Raw genomic sequence first — 25,890 nt, 5'->3', positions numbered from 1 at the left:
TTGAGAGATTAAACATTTGTTGTTTTAAGTCACCAGATTTGTGGTGCTTAGTTATGGCACCTTTAGAAAACGATAACAGACACAAATAAATATATTGCTAACACTGGTTTTTAGGCTAGTGGGGAGTTTGATTTATTTTGGGGTATCCTAGCACCTGTACCACCACCCCTATTAAAATGATCTGTGATTACAGAAATTGATTTCTCTGGTATATTATGCCAGAATCTTGGTTCGGCGTGAGGTTGAAGTTCTCTAATGAATGAGCCAGAGATGTCTCTACTCTCCCTTTCTCCCTTATCCCCCCATCTTGTCCTGAGACACACACTTGAGCACTGTGGTCAGTTACTCTGCCAGCATTTTTGGGAGCCAAGCAGGGTAACAGATCTTCTCTGCCAAGACCTTAAGATGTGCCTCGACCTTCTGTTGCCTTTGAGAATCTATTAGGACACCAGTGTAACCAATGGACGATTTAAAGCCATCTCGCACCTGTGATGAGCAAAAATTCTTGGGACAGTGACTATAATTAAAATATGGAGTGGGAAAAATTGGGAGATTGGGACTGACATATATACACTATTGATGCGTGTGTGCACAGTCACTTTTGTCTGACTTTTTGCGACCCCATGGATTGCAGCCCAACAGGCTCCTCTGTCCATGGGATTTTCCAGGCAAGATTACTGGCATGGGTTGCCATGCCTTCCTCCAACAGATCTTCTTAACTCAGGGATCGAACCCACATCTCTTATGTATCCTGCTTTGGCAGGTGGGTTCTTTATCCACTGAGCCACCTGGGAAGCCCATATACTATTGCTACTATGTATAAAATAGACAGCTAATGAGAACCTACTGTAAAGCACAGGGAACTCTACTCAGTGGTCTGCGGTGACCTAAATGGGAAGGAAATCCGAAAAAGAGAGGATACATGTATACGTAGAGCGGATTCAGTTTTCTGTACAGTAGAAACTAACACGACATTATAAAGCAACGATAGTCCAATAAAAATGAATTTTAAAAAATGGAGAGAAAAATTTTTAAATGTACCTGCAACGTTAAACTCTCCGGCCAGTTGAATATTTGCAGATTGAAAATCTGTCCAAAGTGAACTCGGAAGTCCGCCCCGAGCGGCCGGCTCTCTGTCCTGGACACCTCCTTGTTGTTGAAGGTCACCTTTAGGAACAGCGAGCGTCTCTTGATGTCCTCCCTTCGCATGACCTCCACCCTGCAGAGTGAGACCATCCACGGGTGGGTCAGTATTCGTGTACTAAGTATAAGTGGAGTGGCTGACACGAGGGTGCTGAGCAGAGTAAGATACACTGGAGGTGACGCTTCAGTTGCTTCAGTCTTCACTGAACCAAGGCAGCCACAGGTCTTGCAGGGACACCTGCCTGCAACCTACTGTATCGCACAGGAAACTCTCCTCATCGTTCCTCGGTGAGCTAAATGGGAAGGAAATCCGATATAACAATACATGTGATGTGAAATAAGAGGTACTGGAAAGCCTACAGGTGATTTAGAACTGTGGTCCAAGCATCATTGTGCTACAGTCTTTTAAATATTTTTCCAAGCAAGCCTTATGTTTGCATCCCAACAGTTTAAGTAAACAGAATCATATTATTTGTCAAATGGAGTGAATTCAGACCATAAAGGCTAATAGTGGTTTATGTTTGGATGTGATGTTTTATCCTAAAAAAATATCACAGCATATTGTAGCAGTTGGGTCAACTCAGCTTTTTCAAAATCCAAACTTTTTCCTAACAGTTTCCGACGGTGAGTCACTGCTCTTTGGCTGTAGGGAACTAAGAAAGGTTCCTTATTTTTAAAGGTCGTTTGAATCCCAGTAGAAGACAGGAGGTATCCTAGTAACCATATCATTCTTACAGCCAGAAAGTTAAAAAGAAAAAAAAGTCAACACCTTCAAGAGTGGTCTTTATTTGTACAGATGCCCACTCATTATCTGCAGAGATGCCCACTCCAAATGCCACTTATTGCTTAAGTCAATAGTAACTCAGTCTGTTAAGGATTCGAAAAGGTGAGAGCAGAAAAACCCAAAACATACTCAGGGTTTTTTGAGGGTTATTTTTTAAATATTATGATTATATATATACACACAACATAATACTTACCATATTAACATTATTTAAGTAAACCATTTGGTGGCCTTAAGTACATTGCAATGTGATGTGACCAATACCACTATTCTTCTCTAGAATGTTCTCAACATCCCAAATAGAAATTCTGTACTCATTAAACTGGGAGAGTAGGTTTAATTTTTTACATCTCTATAATTTAGGCCTCTATGGACATGAGTTTTGAGTAAGCTCTGGGAGTTGGTGATGGACAGGGAAGCCTGGTGTGCTGCAGTCCATGGGGTCGCAAACAGACAGACATGACTGAGTGACTGAACTGAACTGAATTTAGGCCCATCCCAGGTGTGAAATTGCTCGATTATTTTTCCTATAAAAAACATTTGACACCATCTCAAGAAGTATCCAAGACCCCCAAAGACTTGACTCTGAGTTTTTTAAAAGGCTTATTTCCAATGACCCCATGCCAGTGACAGACCTGAAACACCTCCTTCTTCTGCATGGCCCCTCCCCTGATGGCCTGATGAAGGGGGTGGATTATAATCACCGACTCAGGGAAACCTGGTTTATAGTCCCCAAACCCAGTGAAAACTCAGAAACTTCAGACGGAGGTATACATTTTTGGTCAAAATGGGACTCATCATCAAACACTGTAAAATCAAACCTAAATTTTCCCTTTAAAAGACATACCATGGGGATGTCCCTGGTGGTGCAGTGGATAGGAATCCACCTTGCCAGGGAGAAGACAGGTGCTAGCAGTGATCAGAAAGGACACACTGAGGTTACAGATAAAGGCTCCAAAGCAGAAGCCACGCCGGCAGGCACTGTGCAGAGCACTTCCTGCAGGCAGCTTCCGGTAGTGAACTGTGGGGCCAGTGGGGATGTACTGGGTGCGTGAACCATAGGAAATCACCAAAATCTGGACAAATACCTGCAGTGGCATATGGTCTAAGCTCACATATGGCTATAGAGAGTTCAGGATTCTCCCGATCACTGCATGTTGGCCAGGTGACGTATACTCCATACGGTGCCCATGTGCGTGTGTGCGTCGCATGTCAACCTCATTCATGGTCGGAGCGTCTGCTCACCTGGGACACTGGTCGTTGGGCGTCACGCTCCCCGCCAGGCTCAACTCCGGGACCAGCGTGGGCTCCCCCGGCCTCCTTCGGCTCTGGGCGGCTCTCTCCCTCACCTGCTGCTCTATCACTGCCCTGTCCACGGGCTCTGGAGGGGCGGGCTTCTCAGGCTCCTCCCCGGGACCTGGCTCCTCCCTCTCCTCATCGGCGGGATGTTCTTCCACTTCCTGTTTCTTTTTCTTCTTTTTGGCCCTCTGTCGGGTAAGAGGCAAACTTATCTCAAGTAGAAATTTTGGAATTTCTTTGAAAAGCACAGTCTTCAGGATCAGTTAGGACTGAGATGCAAACCCAGCTTCACCCCCATCAGTTGTGTGCACTTGGGCAGCTCACGAAGCCATTTGACCTCTCTGTGCCTCAGTTTTCTCATCTACAAAATGGGAACAATCATAGGAAATTTTTTTTTTTCCCAGTGCTGTTGAAAGGAGATCACTCCTGGAAAGCACTTATCACAGTGCCTGGTCCCTACAGAGAGCTTAAAAAAGTTGGTCATTCATGTGATCAGTTCTAAAGACCAAGGATACATCTTGAAATTAAAGTAAGGCTTGTGAGCAGAACTGGTCCTGCAGGTCACACTGATTTTTTTTTTTTTTAATTTTTATTTTTAATTGGAGGGCAGTCATTTTACAATTTTGTTTTGCTTGCTGCCACATAACAGTGTGAATCAATTGTAAGTATATATATGTGTGTGTGTGTATGTGTGTGTGTATATATAATCTCCATATATCCCCTTCCTCTTGGGCCTCCTTCCTACCCCTCATGTACCCTAATGTTCACTGCAGCACTATTTACAATAGCAAGGACATGAAAGCAACCTAAATGTCCATCAACAGATGAATAGATAGAGATGTTGTGGTACATGTATACAATGGACTGTTACTGAGCCATGAAAAAGAAGAAATGTGCATCAGTTGAACTGAGGCAGATGAGCTTATGCCTATTACACATCCTGATCTTTTCCTTATTGTTCCTGGATTCAGTTTTGCAGGGACATGTGTACAAAGTTACACAATTTTCTAACAGAAACCCAGAAGCACAATACCCTACATTCATTGGTGTAAGGTGTGTAAAAGGCTTAGCACAGCACTTGAAACACTCATGAGCAATTACTGTGTTTTACTTATTTGCTCACTCAGATAGTCACAGCCTGATACAGAGACCAGTCTTTGGAAAAAGCTGGCTCTGGTATCCACTGGCCGGGTCACATTTTCAACAAGTGCATCAGCCACTTCACTCTCTCATCCTTTTGCTCCCTAGCAAGAGGGCCAGGAGGAGACAGAGAAGAGAGGGCAGGGGACCCCAGTCTGCCTGCCCAGTTTCCCTCCTCCTGCCCCAAGCTGCCTCCTCCCAGATGCCCCTGTCCTCCAGGGCAGCTCTGTTTAAGGCTGCTCACAGACCTGGGCTTTCTTCCAGGCTTTCCACTGCTGCAGCGTGACTCTGTACACTCCCATCTTCTGTTGGTAGTCTTCAGTCTGCTCCTCCAGCAATTCACTGATCTCGGCCTGAATTTCTGCTTCATATGCTTCTTCGTCAGCTTTCTGGTCAACTTTTTCCCTTAAAATAATTTACGACATCCTAGGTGTTTCTTGAAATTAAGTGACAGAGTAATAATAACAGCAAATACATTTTCTATGCCTGCTATAACCCAATAAAACAATGTTTGAAAAAAGCTTACTTTCTCAAAACAAGTTTCAAGGGAGTATTTGTAAACCTCTGGAACTCTCGGAGGGACTTCATCTCTTTCCAGACCTTTATGATGGTCTTAAGCAACGTTCGATCTTTTTCTTGTTCAGCATCACGCAGTTTTCTTGTTTGCCTAGGAGATATAATATATGGACATGTATTTAAAAGTTATTTAGGTGTGTTTGCAAATTAAAAATAGAAACTAATAACACTATAGTGATTGTATAATTAATTTCATAACTATGACATTTCTTATGTACTAGAAAACCAAAAATATGAATGCAAATTTGAAGTCAGTAGGATGCTGGTCTGTTTTGAGAGGTTATTTAATTTTGTTTTCTCTAGAAGAATCTGACTTCAATTAGACTAGATTACCTAGACAGCATATTAAAAAGCAGAGACATTACTTTGCCAACAAAGGTCCATCTAGTCAAGGCTATGGTTTTTCCAGTGGTCATGTATGGATGTGAGAGTTGGACTATAAAGAAAGCTGAGCACCCAAGAATTGATGCTTTTGAACTGTGGTGTTGGAGAAGACTCTTGAGAGTCCCTTGGATTGCAAGGAGATCCAACCAGTCCATTCTAAAGGAGATCAGTCCTGGGTGTTCATTGGAAGGACTGATGCTGAGGCTGAAACTCCAATACTTTGGGCCACCTGATGCGAAGAACTGAATTTGAAAAGACCCTGATGCTGGGAAAGATTGAGGGCAGAAGGAGAAGGGGACAACAGAGGATGAGATGGTTGGATGGCATCATCGACTCAATGGACATGGGTTTGGGTGGACTCCGGGAGTTGGTGATGGACAGGGAGGCCTGGTGTGCTGTGGTTCATGGGGTCGCAAAGAGTTGGACACGACTGAACTGAACTGAATCATTTAAAATTCTCATTCATACTGTGCAGTCTTAAATAAACAGCCAGCTTTGAAGTTGTGAAAATAAAGGGCCCAGTAAATATAGTTCTCAAGGACTAAATTATTGTAAATAGGAAAGTATGTTGCTGAACCAGTTAACAACTGGTATATTAAAGTCTGTCTGTGTTAGTACAAATCATAAGTTCTACATTTAGGAGATGAAGGAATGTTACTACATGCCCTGGCAAGTTTTCTGTGCTGACTAGATTAGCAAAAGTTTGGCTCGATTTGTAGAGGCATCATTTGAAAATGTTTTCATCTTATTGAATGAAAATAATACTTTATGTATTTGGGAATTATTTAATGCCTAATTTTTTCCTCTCTACAAATAATAGCCAAATCCAAAACCCAATGTGCCTCATTATGCTATTAGTTAGTAAATTAATTAATTCAATTTTTTTTCCTCTTGAGCAAGCACCTGATGTCATTCCAGGGGATTCAGAAGTGTGTAGGAGATAGGAGGTGTCTCTGTCCTCAAGGAGCTTCTCTGGTGGTTCAGACGGTAAAGAATCTGCCTGCAATGCAGGAGACCCAAGTTCGATCCCTGGGTTGGGAAGATCCCCAGGAGAAGAAAATGGCAATCCATTCCAGTATTCTAGTCTGGAGAGTCCCATGGACAGAGGAACCTGGCGGGCTACAGTCCATAGAGTCACAAAAAGTTGGACATGACTAAGTAACTAACACTTTTACTTTCTGTCTTCAAGCAGTTTATAGTTCAGCTCAGGAGATGGACACACAGATGAAGGACTGAAGGTCATTCAGTCGGTATCATGGAAAAGGAAGATGGCAGAAGATAACAGCCGGTTAGTTATTGGGTAGTCAAGACTGAGGACTCTTGGAAGACCTTAGAAAAGCTAGAAGGCCATGAACTAGAATAAGACTCGTTTTGGACGGTTAGGGCGTTTGGGATGGACATGCACACATTGTTATATTATATTTAAAATGGATAACCAACAAGATCCTACTGTATAGCACAGGGAACTCTGCTCAAACTCCCCCGTTTGAGCAGAGGGGAGGGGAGTTTGAAGGAGAATGGACGCATGTAAATGCATGGCTGAGTCCCTCTGCTGTGTACCTGAAACTATCTCAACGTTGTTTTATCAGCTACGTGTGTGTCCTTGCTCTGTCACTCAGTCGTGTCTGACTCTTTGTGACCCCATGGACTGTAGCCCTCCACGCTCCTCTGTCCATGGCAAGCATACTAGAGTGGGTTGCCATTTCCTCCTCTAGGGGATCTTCCCAACCCAGTGATTGCATCGGTGTCTCCCACGGCTTCTGTGTAGGCAGATTCTTTACTTGAGAAGCCTTTATTCCAAAATAAAGCAAAAAGTTCAAAAGTTAAAAAAAAAAAGAAAGGTACTTCAAGAAGTAACCTAAAAACCTGAAAAAAAAAAAAAACTACTTCATTTCTGAAAAATGCTGTCATCTGAGTCTTCAGTGATCATTTACTCAGGGTTTTTGTTTGTTTGCAATGTTTAGAGTTACGTTTGGAGACCTCTCCATTCATCCTCTTCTTTTCCACCCTGAAGGAAGAAACTGGCATGTGTGTCTTTTCTATCCCTATGTGACACAGATGTGTGTGTACCTGGACGACATGAGTGTTATTTCACGTGGTCTTTAGGTTTCATGACCCGTATCACACAGTGAGTATCCTCTTCCAACTGGATTTTTTCACTCCACACTATGGTATCCATGATACACACAGGTCTAATTCAGTCACTCTTAACTGTAGTATGGATGTTCATTACAAGATCGAAGCTGATGGGTTCATTCTGGTGTGGGGCTATCTCTAGCTTCATGCTGTTTTAAGTGATACTGTGGAACCCTTGCACATGTCTCCAGGGTACAGATGCCGACAGCTCTGTGGAGTGTCGTAAGCAGAATTGCAGGATTCTAACTGGAGAAGGAAATGGCAGTCCACTCCAGCACTCTTGGCTGGAAAATCCCATGGACGGAAGAGCCTGATAGGCTACAGTCCATGGGGTCGCAAAGAGTCGGACACGACTGAGCGACTTCACTTCACTTCAACTCATGGGCATTTTCAACTCTTTGTTCATTTCCAGACAAGATACTCTCTCAGAAGTGGTGGCTGTAGCAATATTTGTTTACACCAACAGAGGGTACAAGTTATCACATTCTGCCCACCCCCCCAGCCACTTTCCCCAGTTCTCCATGGCCCCACGTTCATCCTCATTCTTTTATTGGGCTTCAAATTTGGTGTTAATATGATGGACATATCTCATTATTTCATTTGACAGTGAAAGTGCTCATCGCTCAGTTGTGTCCAACTCTGTGTGACTCCATGGACTGTAGCCCACCAGGCTCCTCTGTCCATGGGATTGTCTAGGCAAGAATACTGGAGTGGGTAGCTATTTCCTTCTCCAGGAGATCTTTTCCACCCAGAGATCAACCCCGGGTCTCCTGCATTGCTGGCAGATTCTTTACCACTAGCGTCTCCTGGGAAGCCCATTTGGTTATAATGTATTCAATACATTCAGGAAAAACTGAAAAAATAAACTGTCAACAAGCACAGGGGAAAAAGCAGCAGTTATAATCATAGAGTTTACTCACCGAATCTCAGATTTATATTCATTGATGGTTTTGGAGGTTGTTTCAAGAGTCTTAGGATTTTTTGCTGGATTAAGGCCCATCTGAACAGCATTTCTTAGAGCGTGGAGCTTAAAGAGATGTGGATTCAAGTTTTGAGTTAGAAGCTCTACTCCTCTCCACAAGTGATGTGCTTGGACCCACCCACTTCTCCAGGGTAAGATGATGCCTGCAACCTCAGACAGGCATTGTTTAGGATGTCACAATGGATGTACAAGCACTCAGACATCTCCACGCTTCCACCGAAGTGAACTTTGACAGAAATATTGCCTCTAGACTTTATTTGTGTAGTTTATTTCTTTTTAATTGGAGAATAATTGTTTTACAATATTGTGCTGGTTTCTGCCATCCATCAATATGAATCAGTCACAGGAATACATATGTCCCCTCCCTCTTGGACCACGTGTGTCCATTCTTATTCTGTGGTCCAGACCCATCTGCTCATGACAGGTGCTTCCTTTGCTCTAATGTCTCAGAAACAAGTTTTCTTTCAAGGGAGAAGGAGTCTTTTCTGAAGTCTGGACACAGAATGATATTCTTGTGATACAGAACATAAAATTACAGACTCATAAGAGCAGGCATTGTGGCGTTATCCCTTATTTGGGCAATAAGTTTTTAAGGTCAGGGTCTAAGACTAAAATTATCTATAATCAAGACTACCCATGAATATTCCATGGGACAGTGTCACATTAGAAGTAAATCCAAAATGGATAGCCATTTCTTTGAGCATCAGTTGAAACAACTGACTTTTGTTTAGGTATCCTATTGGGGAAATTAACATGTAATGATGAGAATGTCTCTGAGGACCAAGAAATTCTCAAACCGTGAACAATCTCACCCTCTGAGATCACACAGGCAAGATGCAGCCTCGTAGCTTCCATCTAATACCCATTCGAGGTGGGTGAGATCATTTGCTTGCTTTGCATAAATGGTTCTCTAAGCCAAGCGTGGGCCGCTGAATTTGCACACATCAAACGTACATTGTCCTAGACTTTCTTGTGCCTCTAGGTAGGACAACACAACACATCCTAGACAGAGGGAACAGGAAGGAGGCACGTGAGCCTTTGCTGCTGGTAGGCATTTGTATTGATTGGGCTCCTCGGGAGAACCAACCTCATCAACAATTGGCACACAAGAGATCACAGGTACCTTATCAGTGAGAAATTTTGCCTTGTTCCTCTGGCGTCTTGCGAGGTACTGGTCATACAACTGGGCCAGCTTGGCTGCCAACACATGCTCTCGGCTGAAACAGGGGTGATGCGTGAAGATTAACCCCGAAATATCAATGTCCAGCTGGAAATTCCCAGGAGAGTCCCCAGATCCAATCAGATGCTGACTTCTGTGGATGTATTTTACTGCCTGCCAAAAGAGCAGAGTGTAGGGGAAACACAGTCAAGCACTTCCTAGTTCCTCATCTAATGTGCAATGGGAAAGCCAGGCACAAAGTCCCTTCTACCCTGATCAAGCCAGGAGAACCACGCTCCAGTCTCTGTTCCCTGGGGCTTTCGGGGCCTGCCCTTTTCTGAACACCACTTCAGTCTTGCTCTCCTAGGTCTTTCAGCGTTTATCTCTACTGAATCATAGCCCTAATCTTTGTCATGCGACTATCTCATTTCCTGGAACTCTTGGGTTTTGCAGCTGGTGACCTTGAAATTCTTTTAATGAGAAGAGCATAGAGTCTAGTCCAAACTGATCATTACTTGGATCATAGACACTCTCCGTGTGGACAAGTTTTTAGTTTGCAGACAACAGCCAGAGACTAATTTACTGAACCGAGCTTCGTGCTGGCTCTTGTTTTCCTGAGAAGAAGAAAATTAGTCTGCAAAATAACAGAGCAAGAGGGAGGTGGGGCAGCTGAGTGTGTTGAAAACAGGAGTGGAAATTTCCACTGGGACTCTCCTGGATCACTTGGTGTACAGTGTGCTATATCAACGTCTGTTTTTCTTCATTAAACTCATTAAGATACTCTGTGTCGACCACTGCTGCTCTTCTGGGAATCTAGTTTTGGAGGCTGGGAGCTCCAAAATGGGGAGGTGACCTTTTTCATTCTGTGTCTTCATGTTCTCTCCTTGTCATGAACACTGATTACAGTCAGGATGTGGGCTTTCACACTTCTTCGAGCCTCCCCTTTGCGGAGAGGAACTTCTGGAAGTTATTTATGTTGTCTGGAAAATATTCAGCCAGTTCAATTCAGTTCAGTCTCTCAGTCGTGTCTGACTCTTTGCGACCCCACGGACTGCAGCACGCCAGGCCTCCCTGTCCATCACCAACTCCCAGAGTTTACTCAAACTCATGTCCATTGAGTCGATGATGCCATCCCACCACCTCATCCTCTGTCGTTTCTTTTTCCTCTTACCTTCAATCTTTCCCTGCTGGTGCTAAGTCACTTCAGTCGTGTCCAACTCTGTGCGACCCCATAGACGGCAGCCCACCAGGCTCCCCCGTCCCTGGGATTCTCCAGGCAAGAACACTGGAGTGGGTTGCCATTTCCTTCTCCAATGCATGAAAGTGAAAGTGAAGTCGCTCAGTCATGTCCGACTCTTAGCGACCCCATGGACTGCAGCCCACCAGGCTCCTCCATCCATGGGATTTTCCAGGCAAGAGTACTGGAGTGGGGTGCCATCAATCTTTCCCAGCATCAGGGTCTTTTCAAATTCAGTTCTTTGCATCAGGTGGCCAAAGTATTGGAGTTTCAGTTTCAGCATCAGTCCTTCCAATGAACACCCAGGACTAATCTCCTTTAGGATGGACTGGTTGGATCTCCTTGCAGTCCAAGGGATGCTCAGGAGTCTTCTTCAACACCACAGTTCAAAAGCATCAATTCTTCAGCACTCAGCTTTCTTTATAGTCCAAATCTCACATCCATACATGACCACTGGAAAAACCATAGCTTTGACTAGACGGACCTTTGTTGGCAAAGTAATGTCTCTGCTTTTTAATATACTGTCTAGGTTGAAAAGATTATGTGGCCCAAATGTTTTATTTACAAGTTATGAGGTTAAGTGGCAACTGCAACTACTCTACTCAGATGAGACGCTTTCATCCTTCTTCAGCTGTGGGTAACATGTCCAAGAGTCTCTTCATTTAACCTTCTTCATGGCATCATGTAAAGATGCTGAACTAGGGGCAGAAGCCCTGGATTCCAGCTCTGGCTCCACCTATGAGGATAAAGATCCAGTTGGCATTTTGTATGTTACCAGGCATCATATAAGGCTTCCTGGTAGCTCAGACGGTAAAGAATCCACCTGCAATGCAGGAGACCCAGGTTCAATCCCTGGGTTAGGAAGATCCCATGGAGAAGAGAATAGCAAACCACTCTAGTATTCTTGCCTGGAGAATTCCAGGGACAGAGGAGCCTGGCAAGCTATAGTCCATGGGGTCACAAAGAGTTGGACACGACCGAGCAACTGAACAAGAACAACAAGACATCGTATAAAGTACTTCACGTATATCACCTCAGTCATTCTGTCAGGGAACCACGGGCTGTTACACAAGATCCTCCTCGTGGGCCCTGGAAGGGGTCCACCTTCCTACAATAACTCCAAGAGATGAGTGGTTGACTACACGTAGTGGGACCTGTTTGTGAGCAGCCGTAGGTTGAGAGGAGGAAACTGGGATATGAGCTTTACAACCTGGAGCAGGAAGGATGAAGCCTGAGATATGCAGAGGGAGGGATGGAAAGCAGAAGAGCGGGCTCCAGAATTAGCATCCTAGCTCACAAGATCCCATTGTTCTCACCGTCAGACTAAGCTTGGAGGTCACACTCTGTGTATGTGTATGGATATGCATGTATGTGTGGACAAAGAGCCCTTCACACTTGTTATACAGTGCGATCTGCTTTTCAGTTACTATTAGTCATTGAAATGGTAGCAATATTTGACAGTAATACATACACATATGAGTCTTCATTTACCAGTAAATTTGTTGTTGGGTTTTGTGTTACCTTCTTTGTATTGATATTCATGAGTAAGGATATATGAGTGTATTTCTTTTTAGTCTTTCAATTTCATACTTACTTCTCCCCTAAAAGACTAGTAGACTCTTAATGTATATTTAGGATTTGTGATTTCCTACAGACCTCCAATATGGCATTTCCATAAAACAATAAGTTTTCTTTCTTAGAAAATAAGTCAGTCTGTCTTTGATGAGAAATAAAAGAAGACTTTTTTATTTAAAAAAAAATGTTCTTGTAAAACTGGGATGTGTTTACAAATAAAGTAGACTTGAAAAAAATGGATTAACTATACCTCAGTTGTTGCTGTTCAGTTGCTAAGTCATGTCTGACTCTTTGTGACCCCACAGACTGCAGCCCACAAGGCTACTCTATCCTTCATCATCTCCTGGAGTTTGCTCATATTCACGTCCTTTGAGTAGGTGATGCTATCTAACCATCTCATCCTCTGCCTCCCACTTCTCCTTTTGTCTTCAGTCTGTCTCATCCTCAGAGTCTTTTCCAGTGACTCGGCTCTTTGCATCAGATGGCCAAAGTATTGTAGCTCCAAAATATGCTAAGTCAAATCTCCCTTTGGATTTACAGGGAAGAAAACCCATCCCCACAATGGTCATATTCCACCAATATTTCGTACCTTCTGAAGCCCGAGTTCTGACATTAATATCTTCACCCATCATGTTGCCACAACAAAGGCCCATCTCTGTCCTCTTTCTTTTGGGTAAGAGTATTCAATTATAACCTGCGATCGTGTTAAGGGTTTTGAATCTGCAGGTGGCAACTATGTGTCTTACGATTACCTTCTGGCCACCTGGATTAGTTAAAATATTTCCACCTCTCAAAGACTTGTGCCCCTGAGCATCAGCCCAGAGACTTAATGGAAACATTCCTCTGCAATTGCCTGGCCCCTGCTGGTTCTTGCTTTGCCGTTCCTCTTGCCACAGGCTCCAGAGGTCTGGGCTCAGTCAGAGTGTGGCCCTCGGGTGCTGTCTTCTACTCTGCTTGGTATGAGTAAGTAATGTCGGTACCGTGGTCCTGTGTGTGCTCTGTGCTCAGTCCAGCTCTTTGCGACCTTATGGACTGTAGCTGCCAGGCTCCTCTGTCCACGAGCTTTCCCAGCAAGAATACTGGAGTGGGTTGCCACTTCCTACTCCAGGGAGTCGTCTTACCCAAGGATTAAACCTGTGTCTCTTGCATCTTCTGCACTGGCAGGCGGATTCTTTAACACTAGCACCACCCACCGGGGAAGCCCAACATGGTCCTATTTACTTGCAATGTTATCATGTGTCTCTTTCCCCAAAACTGCATTAGCCCATGTTTAAACGATTGCTGGTGGTCTGTGCCTTCATCTCAGCTCAACTAAGTGAAAAAATTTCCAGGACTCCTAGTCGTCATTGAGTGAGGTTACTCAAAAGACCCCAACTCTATTCCTATTAGGGAGAAAAAGATCCGTCCTTCCTTGTCTTTCTCTTATATCTGTTTTCTTGCAGACTGAAAACCATCAGGATATAAGTACCAACAATTTCTCCTAAGAATATTGTTGTTCAGTCTCTAAGTTGTGCCCAACTCTTTGTGACCCCATGGACTGTAGCCCACCAGGCTCCTCTGTCCATGGGATTTCCCAGGCAAGAATACTGGAGTGGGTTGCTGTTTCCTCCTCCAGGGGACCTTCCCGACCCAGGGATCGAACCCTCGTCTCCTGCAGCTCCTGAATTGCAGGCGTATTCTTTACTGCTGAACCAATAATATTTCTAAGGTATCTTATTTTCATTTTGAAATTGTTTGATTCTTCAGTCTTTGGTGGAAAACTGAAAACCTAAACTATCAGAGGCGGTGCATGTGGATTATCTGCTGATGTTCTCAGTGCAAGCAGGGTTGTGTGGCCGATGAAAGAAAAATTTTAAGGTTGTACAGACAGAGAGCAATCATTGGTGGAATTAAAGTAAAATGTATGTATTTGCCCTCCCTCAGAAAATAATAGCGAGAGAACCTGAATCCAGCCCAGAGCTGGCAGTAGATTCTACAGCTGTTGTTCTGGTCTTCCCTGGGAAGTTTTCTCATTCTCCATCTTCTGGGTGTGTCTCTAGGACAGCAGGTCAGGGAGTGTATGTTCCTCTTAAAACTGACTAGTTTGTCCTTGGTGTTGATAATGGGAATCTTGCTACAAGATATGATCCTTTTCCTCTGGCATCTCTGAGCTTACATTATCAATGTCCTAACCCATGGAAAATTCTAGACTGCCTACAACAGGAGAGAAGTTTCTCCATTCCATAGGAGAGAAGAGGAAAGAGAGGTAGAGAGAGAGACTGCCAGCACTGAGTCCCTGGCCCCAGGGTCCGGGTTCCTAAAGCCCCGCCTTCATTTTATGATTCATCTCCAGGTCCTTCCAGCTTTGTGAGTTGCTAAGTTCTCTCCTGGCTTAAGCTGGTTTGCAGTGGGTTTCTGTCACTTGCAACTCAAAGAGTGCTGACTACTACAGTTCTTCTAATTTAGCAGGGGACCAGAGGGCTCCCCAGGTGGATGCAGCTCCATCCCTGAGTCAGGAAGATCCCCTGGAGGAGGAAATGGCAACCCACTCCAGTATTCTTGCTTGTGAAATCCCATGGACAGAGGAGCCTGGTGGGCTATGGTCCATGGGTTTGCAAAAGAGTTGGACATGACTTAAGCAACTAAACAGAACAACTCCTTTAATATAACCTTTGCTTCTTTCGTAGGCAGAAGCCTGGCATGTTCTCCATGCTTTGCTATGTTTGCAGCCTAACTCTCTAGAAAAGATCTCGGAAGACTCCAGCCCCTTCCGATCTCTCTCCTCTAACTTCTTTGCTCTGTGATGCAGGATGACCAGCCCCTCTCAGTGGAACTCTTATCTTCCTCTACTTTCCTGTTTCTGCCCAAAGCTAGGAAGCTCTCACCTCTCAAAAGGACTGGAAGGAAACCCTTTGTGCTCTCCCCACTGGCTCCTTCCCCAGAGAGAAGGAAGACTGTCTGAGTGGAGATTTAGTTGAAGCCCAAGATCCACTAGTCCAAGTTTTTGGCTGGACAGAGTCACTGGTGGCATCTCGCTGTCCTTACTCAGCCATCTCCTAAGGGCCTGCTCACTGGCCCGTGGGTTCAGCAGACACTCCACATGGTAAACTCTCTACACGGGGGACATAATTCATGGGAGAGGGAGCAGGGAGCCCAACCGGTCTTGGGTCCAAGCCGCATTCTCCTATCCAGTCTCACCCTTAGCTGAAACTGCGATCTGCACCCTTCTCTGATTTCTGTGCATTTCCCAAGCAGCTCAGAACTTCTGAAGGAGACAGATGAGATTAACGGCTTCCCTCAAGATCCTACTCTCCATAGTAACGACTCTTCTATTTTCTAATTTTAGCCCATAAATTTGTGCTTCATTATATCAATGTTTCATGCTGAAGTAGATGGATGGATGGAGAAAGAAACTGATGGATTATTAGGTACAAGTTGATACTGTCTAGATCACTAATTATATCATGTATCTTTGTCATAAAGCAAGTAGATGGTAAATCCCTCATGGCCCGGGGCTTGGGTTTATGCTTGCTTTGTAAATCCACTCGTAGGGTCCACATTTCTGTACAGAGTAGCCACTCATTAATATTTGTCTCTGATAACAATATTTTATAGAAATTCACAATTTAATAAAAGGGCAAACACATATATCATTTCAAAGCTCATAATGGCCGTATGAGGTAGAGATGATGGTGATTTTTTAATTAAGGAAACATCTTCACAGCAGTCAAGGGAGCTGCCCAAAGCCACAGCTTAGTAGACACCCAGCTCTCTGGTTTGGGTCCATGTCTTCTCCGTTCATCACCCAGCTCTATAGCTCTACAGTTCTATAGCTTTATAGGATGATCTTATATCCTCTTATTCTGTTTGCCTTTAGCAGTGTCAAAATGTTACACATTTCAAATTACACAAGTTTCTGAAGGAGGTGATCCTTGCTACATTTCAGGAGAGCATGAGCAATATAATTCAAGGTGAAGGAAGGAAATAAAACCAAACAAGGGAAAATAAGACAGGTCTTTTTTAATACACAAGAATTTAAGGAATAAGTACATCTGGATTGTGTGTGGGGGTGTGAGTTGCTAAGTTGTGTCTGACTCTTTGCAACACCATGGACTGCAGCCGGCCTGGCTCCTCTGTCCATGGAATTCTTCAGGCCAGAATAGTGGAGTGGGTTGCCATTTCCTTCTCCAAGGAATCTTTCTAATCCAAGGATTGAACCTAGATCTCCTGGCTTGCAGGCAGATTCCCTAATGTCTGAGCCACCTGGGAAGCCCACATACATACAGATATATCTTAGGAAAACAACAGCAGAAGCTCCAAGACACAGAAACAAAACATTTGTCAGCTAAAAAACTGAGAAAAACAAAATCCTTGAGGAACAGAAAGATTGTAAAAAAGCATAAATTGCATCATTAAACTCATATAAATACGAAACTAAAGCTAAAGAATGTTGGAAATTATGGTCCTGGACAAGATATGTAAGTTGTAAGTTTTGATAATGATGTTGTAATGATAATACAGCAAACAAAAACCATGATATGATGTTTAAGGGACATGGATTGAAAGCTTAGAAGTGATTTCACAGCAAAAAGTCATTTTATGTTGACCCAAATTGGAAACATTAAAAAAATAATTATTCTAATCTCTAATGTCACTTATGTGTTCATAGATTTATCTGAATTTTTGGTAAGAATGTATCTGATATTAAAGAAATATGTAACCAAAGCCTAGCAGTTCTTTTAATTTTAGTATAGCTTCTTTCCCCCAGAATATATTTATTTGATAATTTTTTTAAAAAGGGTAATTAATCAATGTAATCATTTATTGTTGGGGAGGAAAAAAAGTGAAGGCAAGCAACTGCCTATTCAACACCAGCCGGTCAGACCTCACTGAGCCTGTTCTAAGCACTTTGATGTATTATCTCAACCATCTGCACAACAATCCTAGTAGGCCATGCCATTTTGCAAAGGAAGAAACACCAGCAGAGAGAGGAGGGGGGGGTCAAGTGAGCCAAGCAAGAGGCAGGGCCAGGACTCAAGCCAGGCAGTGTGGTAAAAGAGCTGGGAAAAATACCATGGAAAGGGTTTGTGAGGATAGAAAATCTCCAGTGATATAATACAGAGACAGTGGGGAAAATAACCCTGCAGTATATGTGAGATGACAGAGAGAAAGAAAAAATATTGGGGCAGCTAACCTGGACATGGGAATAAAGACGCTGACCCAAGCCTGCCTCCCTGGGAAGCTTGTTGCTGATGTAAGAAAGGGTTTAAGAAAGGATTTGGTGTGGGCAGGAGACTCAGTCTTATATAACAGGCTTGCTGTTTCCTCTTTATGTGCAAGACAGTGAATTAGTTAAGAAAAGTCAAAATAGGATGTTGCAAATTCATCACTCCAACCCCTTCAGAAAGCAAAGCACTTTCAAGTAAATTCATGTATTAAAAATGGGAGGGGGAGGTTTACCTTTTTATACAGTGTTTCCAGTTCTGGCTTAATGTCCTGCGCCTGTGTAGACATGGGTGGTCGCGAAGGAACTGGTTTGATGGGGTTTGGCAGTGCCAGGATCCTCCCGTCATCTCCGAACCATCTCCTCCCCTGGGATCAAGCAGAAGGACAGAAAATAGTTTACAAAAATAAACAGCGCTTGTGGGGAAACTCTCTGTCACCATGTATATGTCATGCACCTTCCCCTGTCCTGTAGATCTTTTTTTTTTTTAATTATTTATTTTAAATTAAAGATAATTGCTTTACAATAGTGTTTTGGTTTCTGCCACACATCAGCATGAATTCGCCATAGGTATACACGTGTCCCCTCCCTCTTGAACCTCTCTCCCACCTCCCACTCCCTAGACATTTTAAAGTCCCGATTTCTATCAGAAATTGAGTCTTCACTAAGCCAGACACAGAAAGACCAATATCATATGATATTGCTTATATGTGGAATCTAAAAAAAAGGGTACAAATGAACTTATTGCAAAATGGAAATATAGTCGTGGCTGTAGAAAATAAACTTATGGTTTCCAGGGGATACACACTACTATATATAAAATAAATAACTAATAGGGATCTACTATATAGCATGGGCTTCCCTCATAGCTCAGCTGGTGAAGAAAGTGAAAGTGAAAGTGAAGTCCCTCAGTCGTGTCTGACTCTTTTCGACCCCGTGGACTGTAGGCCACCAGGCTCCTCCATCCATGGGATTTCCCAGGCAAGAATACTGGAGCAGGTTGCCCTTTCCTTCTCCAGCGGATCTTCTCGATCCAGGGATTGAACCCGGGTCTACTGCATTGCAGGCAGATGCTTTAACCTCTGAGCCACCAGCTGGTGAAGAATCTGTCTGCAATGCAGGAGACCGGGGTTCGATTCCTGGGTCAAGAAGATCCCCTGGAGAAGGAAATGGCAACCCACTCCAGTATTCTTGCCTGGGAAATCCCATGGATGGAGGAGCCAGGTGGGCTACAGTCCACGGGGTCACAAGAGTTGGACATGCCTTAGTGACTAAACCACCACCACCATATAGCATAGGGAACGCTACTCAGTACTCTGCAATGGCCTATACGGGAAAAGACTTAAAAAAAAATAGAGTGCCTATATGTATATCCACCTGCAACTAACACAATTGTAAATCAACTGTATTCCAATAAAAATTTAAAATTTGAATCTTTGCTAATGTCCCCCAGAATTAAGATATAGTTTTCAGCCCCCTCCTGATAAGTTTAAGAAAAAGCTAAAGGAGTGCTTGGGCTTCCCTTGTGTCTCAGCTGGTAAAGAATCCACCTGCAATGCAGGAGACCTGTGTTTGATCCCTGGGTTGGGAAGATCCCCTGGAGAAGGGAAAGGCTACCCACTCCAGTATTCCGGCCTGAAGAATTTCATGGCCTACAGTCCATGGGTCACAAAGAGTCAGACACAACTGAGCGACTTTCACTTTCCCTTTCAAAGGAGTGCTTAAAAAAACATATTTCCTATTAAACAATTTTTTTATTTTTATTTTTATTTTTAAGTTTTTTGGCTGCACTGGTATCTCTGTTGCTATGCAGGGGCTCTCTCTAGTTGGGGTGAGCAGGGGCTACTCTCTAGCTGCAGTGCTGGGCCTTCTAATTGTGGCAGCTTCCTCGTTGCAGAGCACAGGGTCTAGGCACACAGACTCAGTAGCGGTGGCTCCCAGGCTCTAGAGTGTGGGCTCAGTAGTTGCAGTGTGCTGGCTTAGTTGTCCCGTGGCATGTGGGATCTTCCTGGACCAGGGATTGAATCCTGCATTGGCAGGCGGATTCTTAACCACTGGACCACCAGGGAAATTGTATTCGTGAAAATTTCAAGACAGACGACCATGGACAAAAACAATTGAGAACATTCTATCTTGGGACAATTAAAAATTTCTGTGAATTGGGAAAAGGTTTGCCAATATCTGATTTAGTAGGAAGAGCCTAAACCCAGCTTGGGAAAGGTAGGATTGAGCAGAGAGGGGTGATGTTTGAGGGTCACTAAAGGTATTGAGGACAAATTAAAAAACAATAACAACAAAACAGCGACAGGATGAACCAGTCTGCAGACACCCTCAGGAGGAAATGAGCCCCACTGTGCAGTGATGGCCCGTCAGGATAAAGACCCTCTGTGAATCCCTCCTTGTCTACACTAGAGAACAGGGCTGAGAGCTCACCGGTTCCTGGGTCAGGAGCCTGTTTTCCATGATGTTCTGGTTGGTTCGCGGCACCTCTGGCCTTGCCCCAATGTAAAGGCCTTCATCTTCCAGGTACCTGGGCTGCACATTCTCAGGAAGCTTTTTATACGTAGGCACTAGACAGTTCATAAACAAACACAAGCCACATCAGTGCCAACCTAAACATTTCAAACTGCAGTTTGGTGAATTAAAGACACCACCAGAGATTTTACTTTGGTTCTTGGAAAGTGCAAATGCCCCAAACTGATGTCTAGAAGCGGGACTAAGGGGAAGGTGAACGTGCTTTCCTGCAGCACCATGTTGGAGAATCATGAAATAATTCGATACCTAACATGGCCCGCAAGGAGTATGGTACCCAGATCAGAGGGGAGGCTGCTGGCCTCATCAGTGGCGTGAACCTGGGCCAGCCTCTTCTCTGAATTCTGTCCTCTCATACATAAGGGATGAAAATATCTGTCTTTCTGGGCTCCTGGGAGAATTAAATGGGGTGAAGGATGAGGAAGGGCTTTGTAAATTACAAAGTTTGCTGGAGTCCCTGTGACTGAATTTACTTCCTCACTCTTTGTTCCTAGAACAGATCTTTGCGGACAGTCTGTGGGGTCTGTGGGAGCGACAAGCAGCGACAGCCCGCCAAGGACTGTTGGAGGATAACTGCTTTATAATATTGTGTTGGCTTTTGCCACACGTAGCATGAATCAGTTATAGGCATCCATATGTCCCCTTGCTCCTGAGCCTTCCCCCCACCTCTCACCCCATCTCACTCCTCTAGGTTGTGACAGAGCACCAGATTTGAGCTCCCTGTGTCTTACAGCAAATTCCCACTGGCTGTCTGTTTTTACCAACCTAGACAGCATATTAAAAAGCAGAGACATTACTTTGCCAACAAAGGTCCGTCTAAGTCAAAGCTATGGTTTCTCCAGTAGTCATGTATGGATGTGAGAGTCAGACTATAAAGAATGTTGAGTGCCGAAGAACTGATGCTTTTAAACTGTGGTGTTGGAGAAGACTCTTGAGAGTCCCTAGTACTGCAAGGAGAGCCAACCAATCCAACCAATTTCCTACAGGAAATCAGTCCTGAATATTCATTTAAGGAATGATGCTACGTGTACACCCGTGGTGGATTCATGTTGATGTATGGCGAAACCAGTACAATATTGTAAAGTAATTAGTCTCTAATTAAAATAAATAAATTTATATTTTTAAAAAAGAATGATGCTGAAGCTGAAACTCCAATACTTTGGCCACCTGATGTGAAGAACTGACTCGTTGGAAAAGACCCTGATGCTGGGAAAGGTTGAAGGCAGGAGGAGAAGGTGACGACAGAGGATGAGATGGTTGGAGGGCATCACCGACTCAATGGACGTGAGTTTGAGTGAGCTCCGGGAGTTGGGGATGGACAGGGAGGCCTGGTGTGCTACAGTCCATGGGGTCACAGTCAGACATGACTGAGAGACTCACCTGAACTGAAGTGATCTCTTTTACACGCGGTGATGTGTGTGTTTCTACGCTACTCTCTCAAAGCGATGCAGACATAGAGAACAGACTTGCGGACACAGTGGGAGAAGAAATGAGTAGGATGATTTGAACCTGTTTCTTGATTATTAAGTCAGATTAGAAATTGGGTTCAGTTGTGAAAATTGGGCATTTTTGTACACCTGGAGAAGGAAATGTCTACCCACTCCAGTATTCTTGCCTAGGAAACCCCATGGACAGAGGAGCCAGGTGGGTTATTGTCCATGGGGTCACAAAGAGTCGGACATGACTGAGCAACTAATACTTTCACTTTATACACCAGCTCTATTTCGTCTGAAGGAAAACGTGGATGCCAAAGCTGGGCAGGAAGATAAAGAGAGAAAGTACCTGTCCGTCTGCTGGGTACGAACAGGAGCTCCTTCTCCTTCTGCAGCCGAACGTGGACACTTTCATAATCGGCAGGTCTGACGGCCACAAAGTCTTCAGCTGCGTGATCTAAGCCCAGGAGAAGGTCCTCAGCATCTTTGCTATCCAACCACTCTTCCTCATCCTGTATCACATTAAAGAGCATCAAGGAACCATCCCGCAAAGATAGTTAGTGACGGTGAATGTGTTAGTCGCTCAGTTGGCTGTGACTCTTTGTGACCCTATGGACTGTAGGCCGCCAGGCTCCTCTGTCCATGGAATTTTCCAGGCAAGAATACTGGAGTGGGTTGCCATGCTCTCCTCCAGGGCATCTTCCCAACCCAGGGATCGAACCCAGGTCTCTCGCACTGCAGGCAGATTTTTTTTACCATCTGAGCCACCAGGGAAGCAAGTTCCGGGAGTTGGTGATGGACAGGGAAGCCTGGCATGCTGTACTCCATGGGGTTGCAAAGAGTCGGACACGACTGAGAGACTGAACTGACTGAGCCAGCAGGGAAGTCCCAAAGACAATTAATGTACTTGGAAAAACAATCCATGATATTAAACGCACCGAACAACATATCCTAAGATAAAGTCACCTTTTCCTTTTATCTTGTTCTGAAAGAAAGCATAAAACGACACGGACTTTCCTATTTAATACGCTTTGTTTTTTCACTATTCCACATACTTGGAAAATGCCAAAATCAGAAGGGTCAGAAGAGAAGTGCTAAGCAAGGCAAGTGAAATCTCAGTGAGTGCCTCCTCCTTTGCAGGTATCTATTCTTTGACAATGACTTAAAGAACTTGGGTTCATGAGTTATGCATAATCTAACCTTCCGCCTTGGCACTAACCCCATGGGAAAGGCGCCAAGTGTGCGGTCCACACCCTGCTCAGATTGCCTGGGCTTGACTCCCAGCTTCACCTTGTAGTGCCTGAGTGAATGTGAGGAATTTACCTACCCTTCAGATCCCTGGTTTTCTTATTTGCAAGACTGGGATATTAATAGATCTTATTTCCTTGGGTTTTGTGAGAATAAAAATTAAATCATGCATGTAAAAATTCTAAGCACAGAACCTGTAATCACAAATGCCAGCTGAAGTATTTTAATGTAGTTTGAATATTTTCCAAACTTTTCTGCCTTTTCTTTCTTTCTTCTCCTTTTTTTCTTCTTTTCTTTATCTGTCTTGTTCTTCTTTCTAAAGTTTAAAACTGACATCCATCTATGGCACCCTTTAAAATGCTATGGAGACTGCCAGGTAGCTGAAGACAATGGCTGTACCCTAATCACCTAATATTTCCTCGTTAAATACACAAAACGATAGAAGAGTGAAGTAAATCTGCACAGTTACCAAGCTCTCAGCAAAAGCTGAAGGCAGAGAATGTCAGAAACTTCAAAAGGTGAAAAGAGAAAATATCCTGTGGTATCAGTGTGTGATCTTTTTGTTCCTGCCCCAGCTCTACTTTGAGCAAAGACAGGCTGAGAAAACTTCAGAGAAAACAGCAGAGCAAAGCCAGGACCTGCAGTTGGTCCACCAGAAAGACTGCATCCACAGTGAGCGTGAAAATCCTCACACAAAGTTTGTCTTATTCATTTCAAATAACTGGCTTATTTCACTTAGCATAATGTCTTTAAGGTTCAGCCATGTTTAGCATATGTTAGAATTTCCTTCCTTGATGCTGAATAATGTTCTCTTGAATATTGATGAATAAAATCCCACATTTTATTCATCCATTTTTCTCTTGATGGGCAGTTAGATTGCTTTCACTTTTGGCTACTGTAAACAATGCTTCTATCAACATGAGTATACAGCGATCTGAGTGCCTGCTTTTAATTCTTTGGGGTATATACCCAGGATCGGGGATGCTGGATCATATGGTAGTTCTATGTTTAAATTTTTGAAGAGCCACTAGAATTTTTCACAGCAGCTACACCACCTTGCAACACCATGAGCAATGCACAAGTTTCTCTGTATCCTTGCCAACACTTGTCTGCCCTCTCTTCCTTTTTTCCTTCCTATCTATCTCCCATCTATTTTTAATAGTCATTCTGATTTGTGTAAGGTGGTATCTCACTGTGGTTTTGATTTGCATTTCCCTAATGATTAGTGCTGCTAAGCATCTTTTTATGTACTTTTTGGCCATTTGTGTATCTTCCTTGGAGAGATGACTATTCAAGTCTTCCCATTTTTCATGGTGTGTTTTCTCTGGTCTCACATATCCCACTCACAATTACAGAATCTGAGTTGTAGCTGGGGTGTGGTATGGGGCATGAAAAACTGTTCACCTGTAAGGCTGAGAGGAGAGAGCACTAGGTTGCATTTGCCTTGGAGAGGCAGACATTTCTGTACCTGAAAAGAATACTAATCCTTGTGTGGAGTCTAGCAAGAAAAATCTGCAAACTCTATTGCTCCCCTTTTTTTCCCACAAGAGAGAAAGGTGAATACAGTTAATCAAGAACCCCACCCCCCAAATTACAGTGTGAAATTGAGGGCTACAGAAAGTAATTGTGAACCTAGTAGTCACAGCACTTTTAGGACGTGCATTGGACATTGTCTGAGAGGTCTCTGAGACTATCCTCAGTTCTTTTCATTCTTTTTACTTTATTCTGCTTTTCAGAAGTTACTTCCACCATTTTATCTTCCAGCTCATTGATTTGTTATTCTGCTTCAGATATTCTGCTATTGATTCCTTCTAGAGTTATTATTAATTTCAGTAATTGTGCTGTTTGTCTCTGAATGTTTATTCTTTAATTCTTCTAGGTCTTGCTTAATTGATTCATGCATTTTCTCCATTTTGTTTTCAAGGCTTTTGATCATCTTTACTATCATTATTCTGAGTTATTTCCCAGGTAGTTTGCCTATTTCCTCTTCATGTATTTGGACGTCTGGGTTTCTAGTTTGTTCCTTCATCTGTGTAGGATTTCTCTGCCTTTTCATTATTATTATTTTTTTTTTTGACTTATTGTGTTTGAGGTCTCCTTTTCCCAGGCTTAAAGGTTGAATTCTTTCTTCCTTTTGGTTTCTGCCCTCCTAAGTTTGGTCCAGTGGTTTGTGTGAGCTTATAGGGTGAGATTTGTGCTGAATTTTTGTTTGTTTGTTTATTTGTTTGTTTTCCCTCTGATGGGCAAGGCTGAGTGAGGTGGTAATCCTGTCTGCTGGTGATTGGGTTTGTGTTTTTGTTTAGTCTGTTGTTTAGATGAGGTGTCCTCCACAGGGTGCTGTGGGTGGTTGGGTGATGCTGGGTCTTGTATTCAGGTGGTTTTCTTTGTGTGAGTTCTCACTATTTGATACTCCCTGGGGTTAGTTCTCCGGTAGTCTAGGGTCTTGGAGTCCATGCTCCCACTCCAAAGGCTCAGGGCTTGATCTCTTCTAGCTGTTTGTTTTTAAACCCACTCTCTCTTCTTTTCCAGTTAAGTTCAGAGGTTAAAGTGTCTGCCTCCAATGTGGGTGGCCCGGGTTCGATCCCTGGCTCGGGAAGATCCCCTGGAGAAGGAAATGGCAATCCACTCCAGTATTCTTGCCTGGAGAATCCCATGGACGGAGAAGCCTTGTAGGTTACAGTCCACGGGGTTGCAAAGAGTTGGACACAACTGAGTGACTTCACCTTCACCTAGGCTCTTTAAAAGCTATGATCATTCTTCTTTTCTCCATGATCTCCTGTATCTAGACCTGGTGCCAAAAAGTAAGGTCTCTCGTCCCAGGGAAGACCTACTAGATTGGAAACTTGGAAAAATGGCCAGCCATCTATTTTAACAAACCCTCCAAAAGAGCCCTGTTTATCCTGCATCTGCATCATCTGAAGAGCTCAGGATGTGGATGAGCTGTTCTACATGGTGGTGGTGTGTTTGCTCCTAGCCACTTTCTTCCTAGTTAGGACATCATCATCATCATCACTACCACTGTCACCATCTCACCACCATCACCACCACCACCACCACCA

General features: G+C 43.7%; 1 protein-coding gene across 6 annotated transcripts in view; it reads right to left on the bottom strand.

The window, feature by feature from the left end:
- The window catches only part of CC2D2A (coiled-coil and C2 domain containing 2A), a 128,515-nt gene that overhangs the window by 59,922 nt on the left and 42,703 nt on the right, over nucleotides 1-25,890 (bottom strand). For all 6 annotated transcript variants that reach the window (XM_040237545.1, XM_040237546.1, XM_040237549.1 and 3 more), the window contains 9 exons: nucleotides 21,933-22,095; nucleotides 20,052-20,188; nucleotides 17,855-17,986; nucleotides 9,568-9,777; nucleotides 8,383-8,489; nucleotides 4,893-5,033; nucleotides 4,615-4,771; nucleotides 3,173-3,414; nucleotides 1,042-1,219 (listed from right to left, as the gene is read on the bottom strand). In XM_040237545.1, coding sequence (XP_040093479.1) covers nucleotides 1,042-1,219; nucleotides 3,173-3,414; nucleotides 4,615-4,771; nucleotides 4,893-5,033; nucleotides 8,383-8,489; nucleotides 9,568-9,777; nucleotides 17,855-17,986; nucleotides 20,052-20,188; nucleotides 21,933-22,095 — 1,467 coding nt within the window. The remainder of the gene's footprint in view (nucleotides 1-1,041; nucleotides 1,220-3,172; nucleotides 3,415-4,614; nucleotides 4,772-4,892; nucleotides 5,034-8,382; nucleotides 8,490-9,567; nucleotides 9,778-17,854; nucleotides 17,987-20,051; nucleotides 20,189-21,932; nucleotides 22,096-25,890) is intronic.

Source organism: Oryx dammah, unplaced genomic scaffold (genome assembly GCF_014754425.2).
Source record: "Oryx dammah isolate SB20612 unplaced genomic scaffold, SCBI_Odam_1.1 HiC_scaffold_3, whole genome shotgun sequence".
NCBI classification, from domain to species: Eukaryota; Metazoa; Chordata; class Mammalia; order Artiodactyla; family Bovidae; genus Oryx; species Oryx dammah.
Note: the sequence above shows the minus strand (reverse complement) of the source record. Positions and strands in the feature narration are given on the sequence as shown.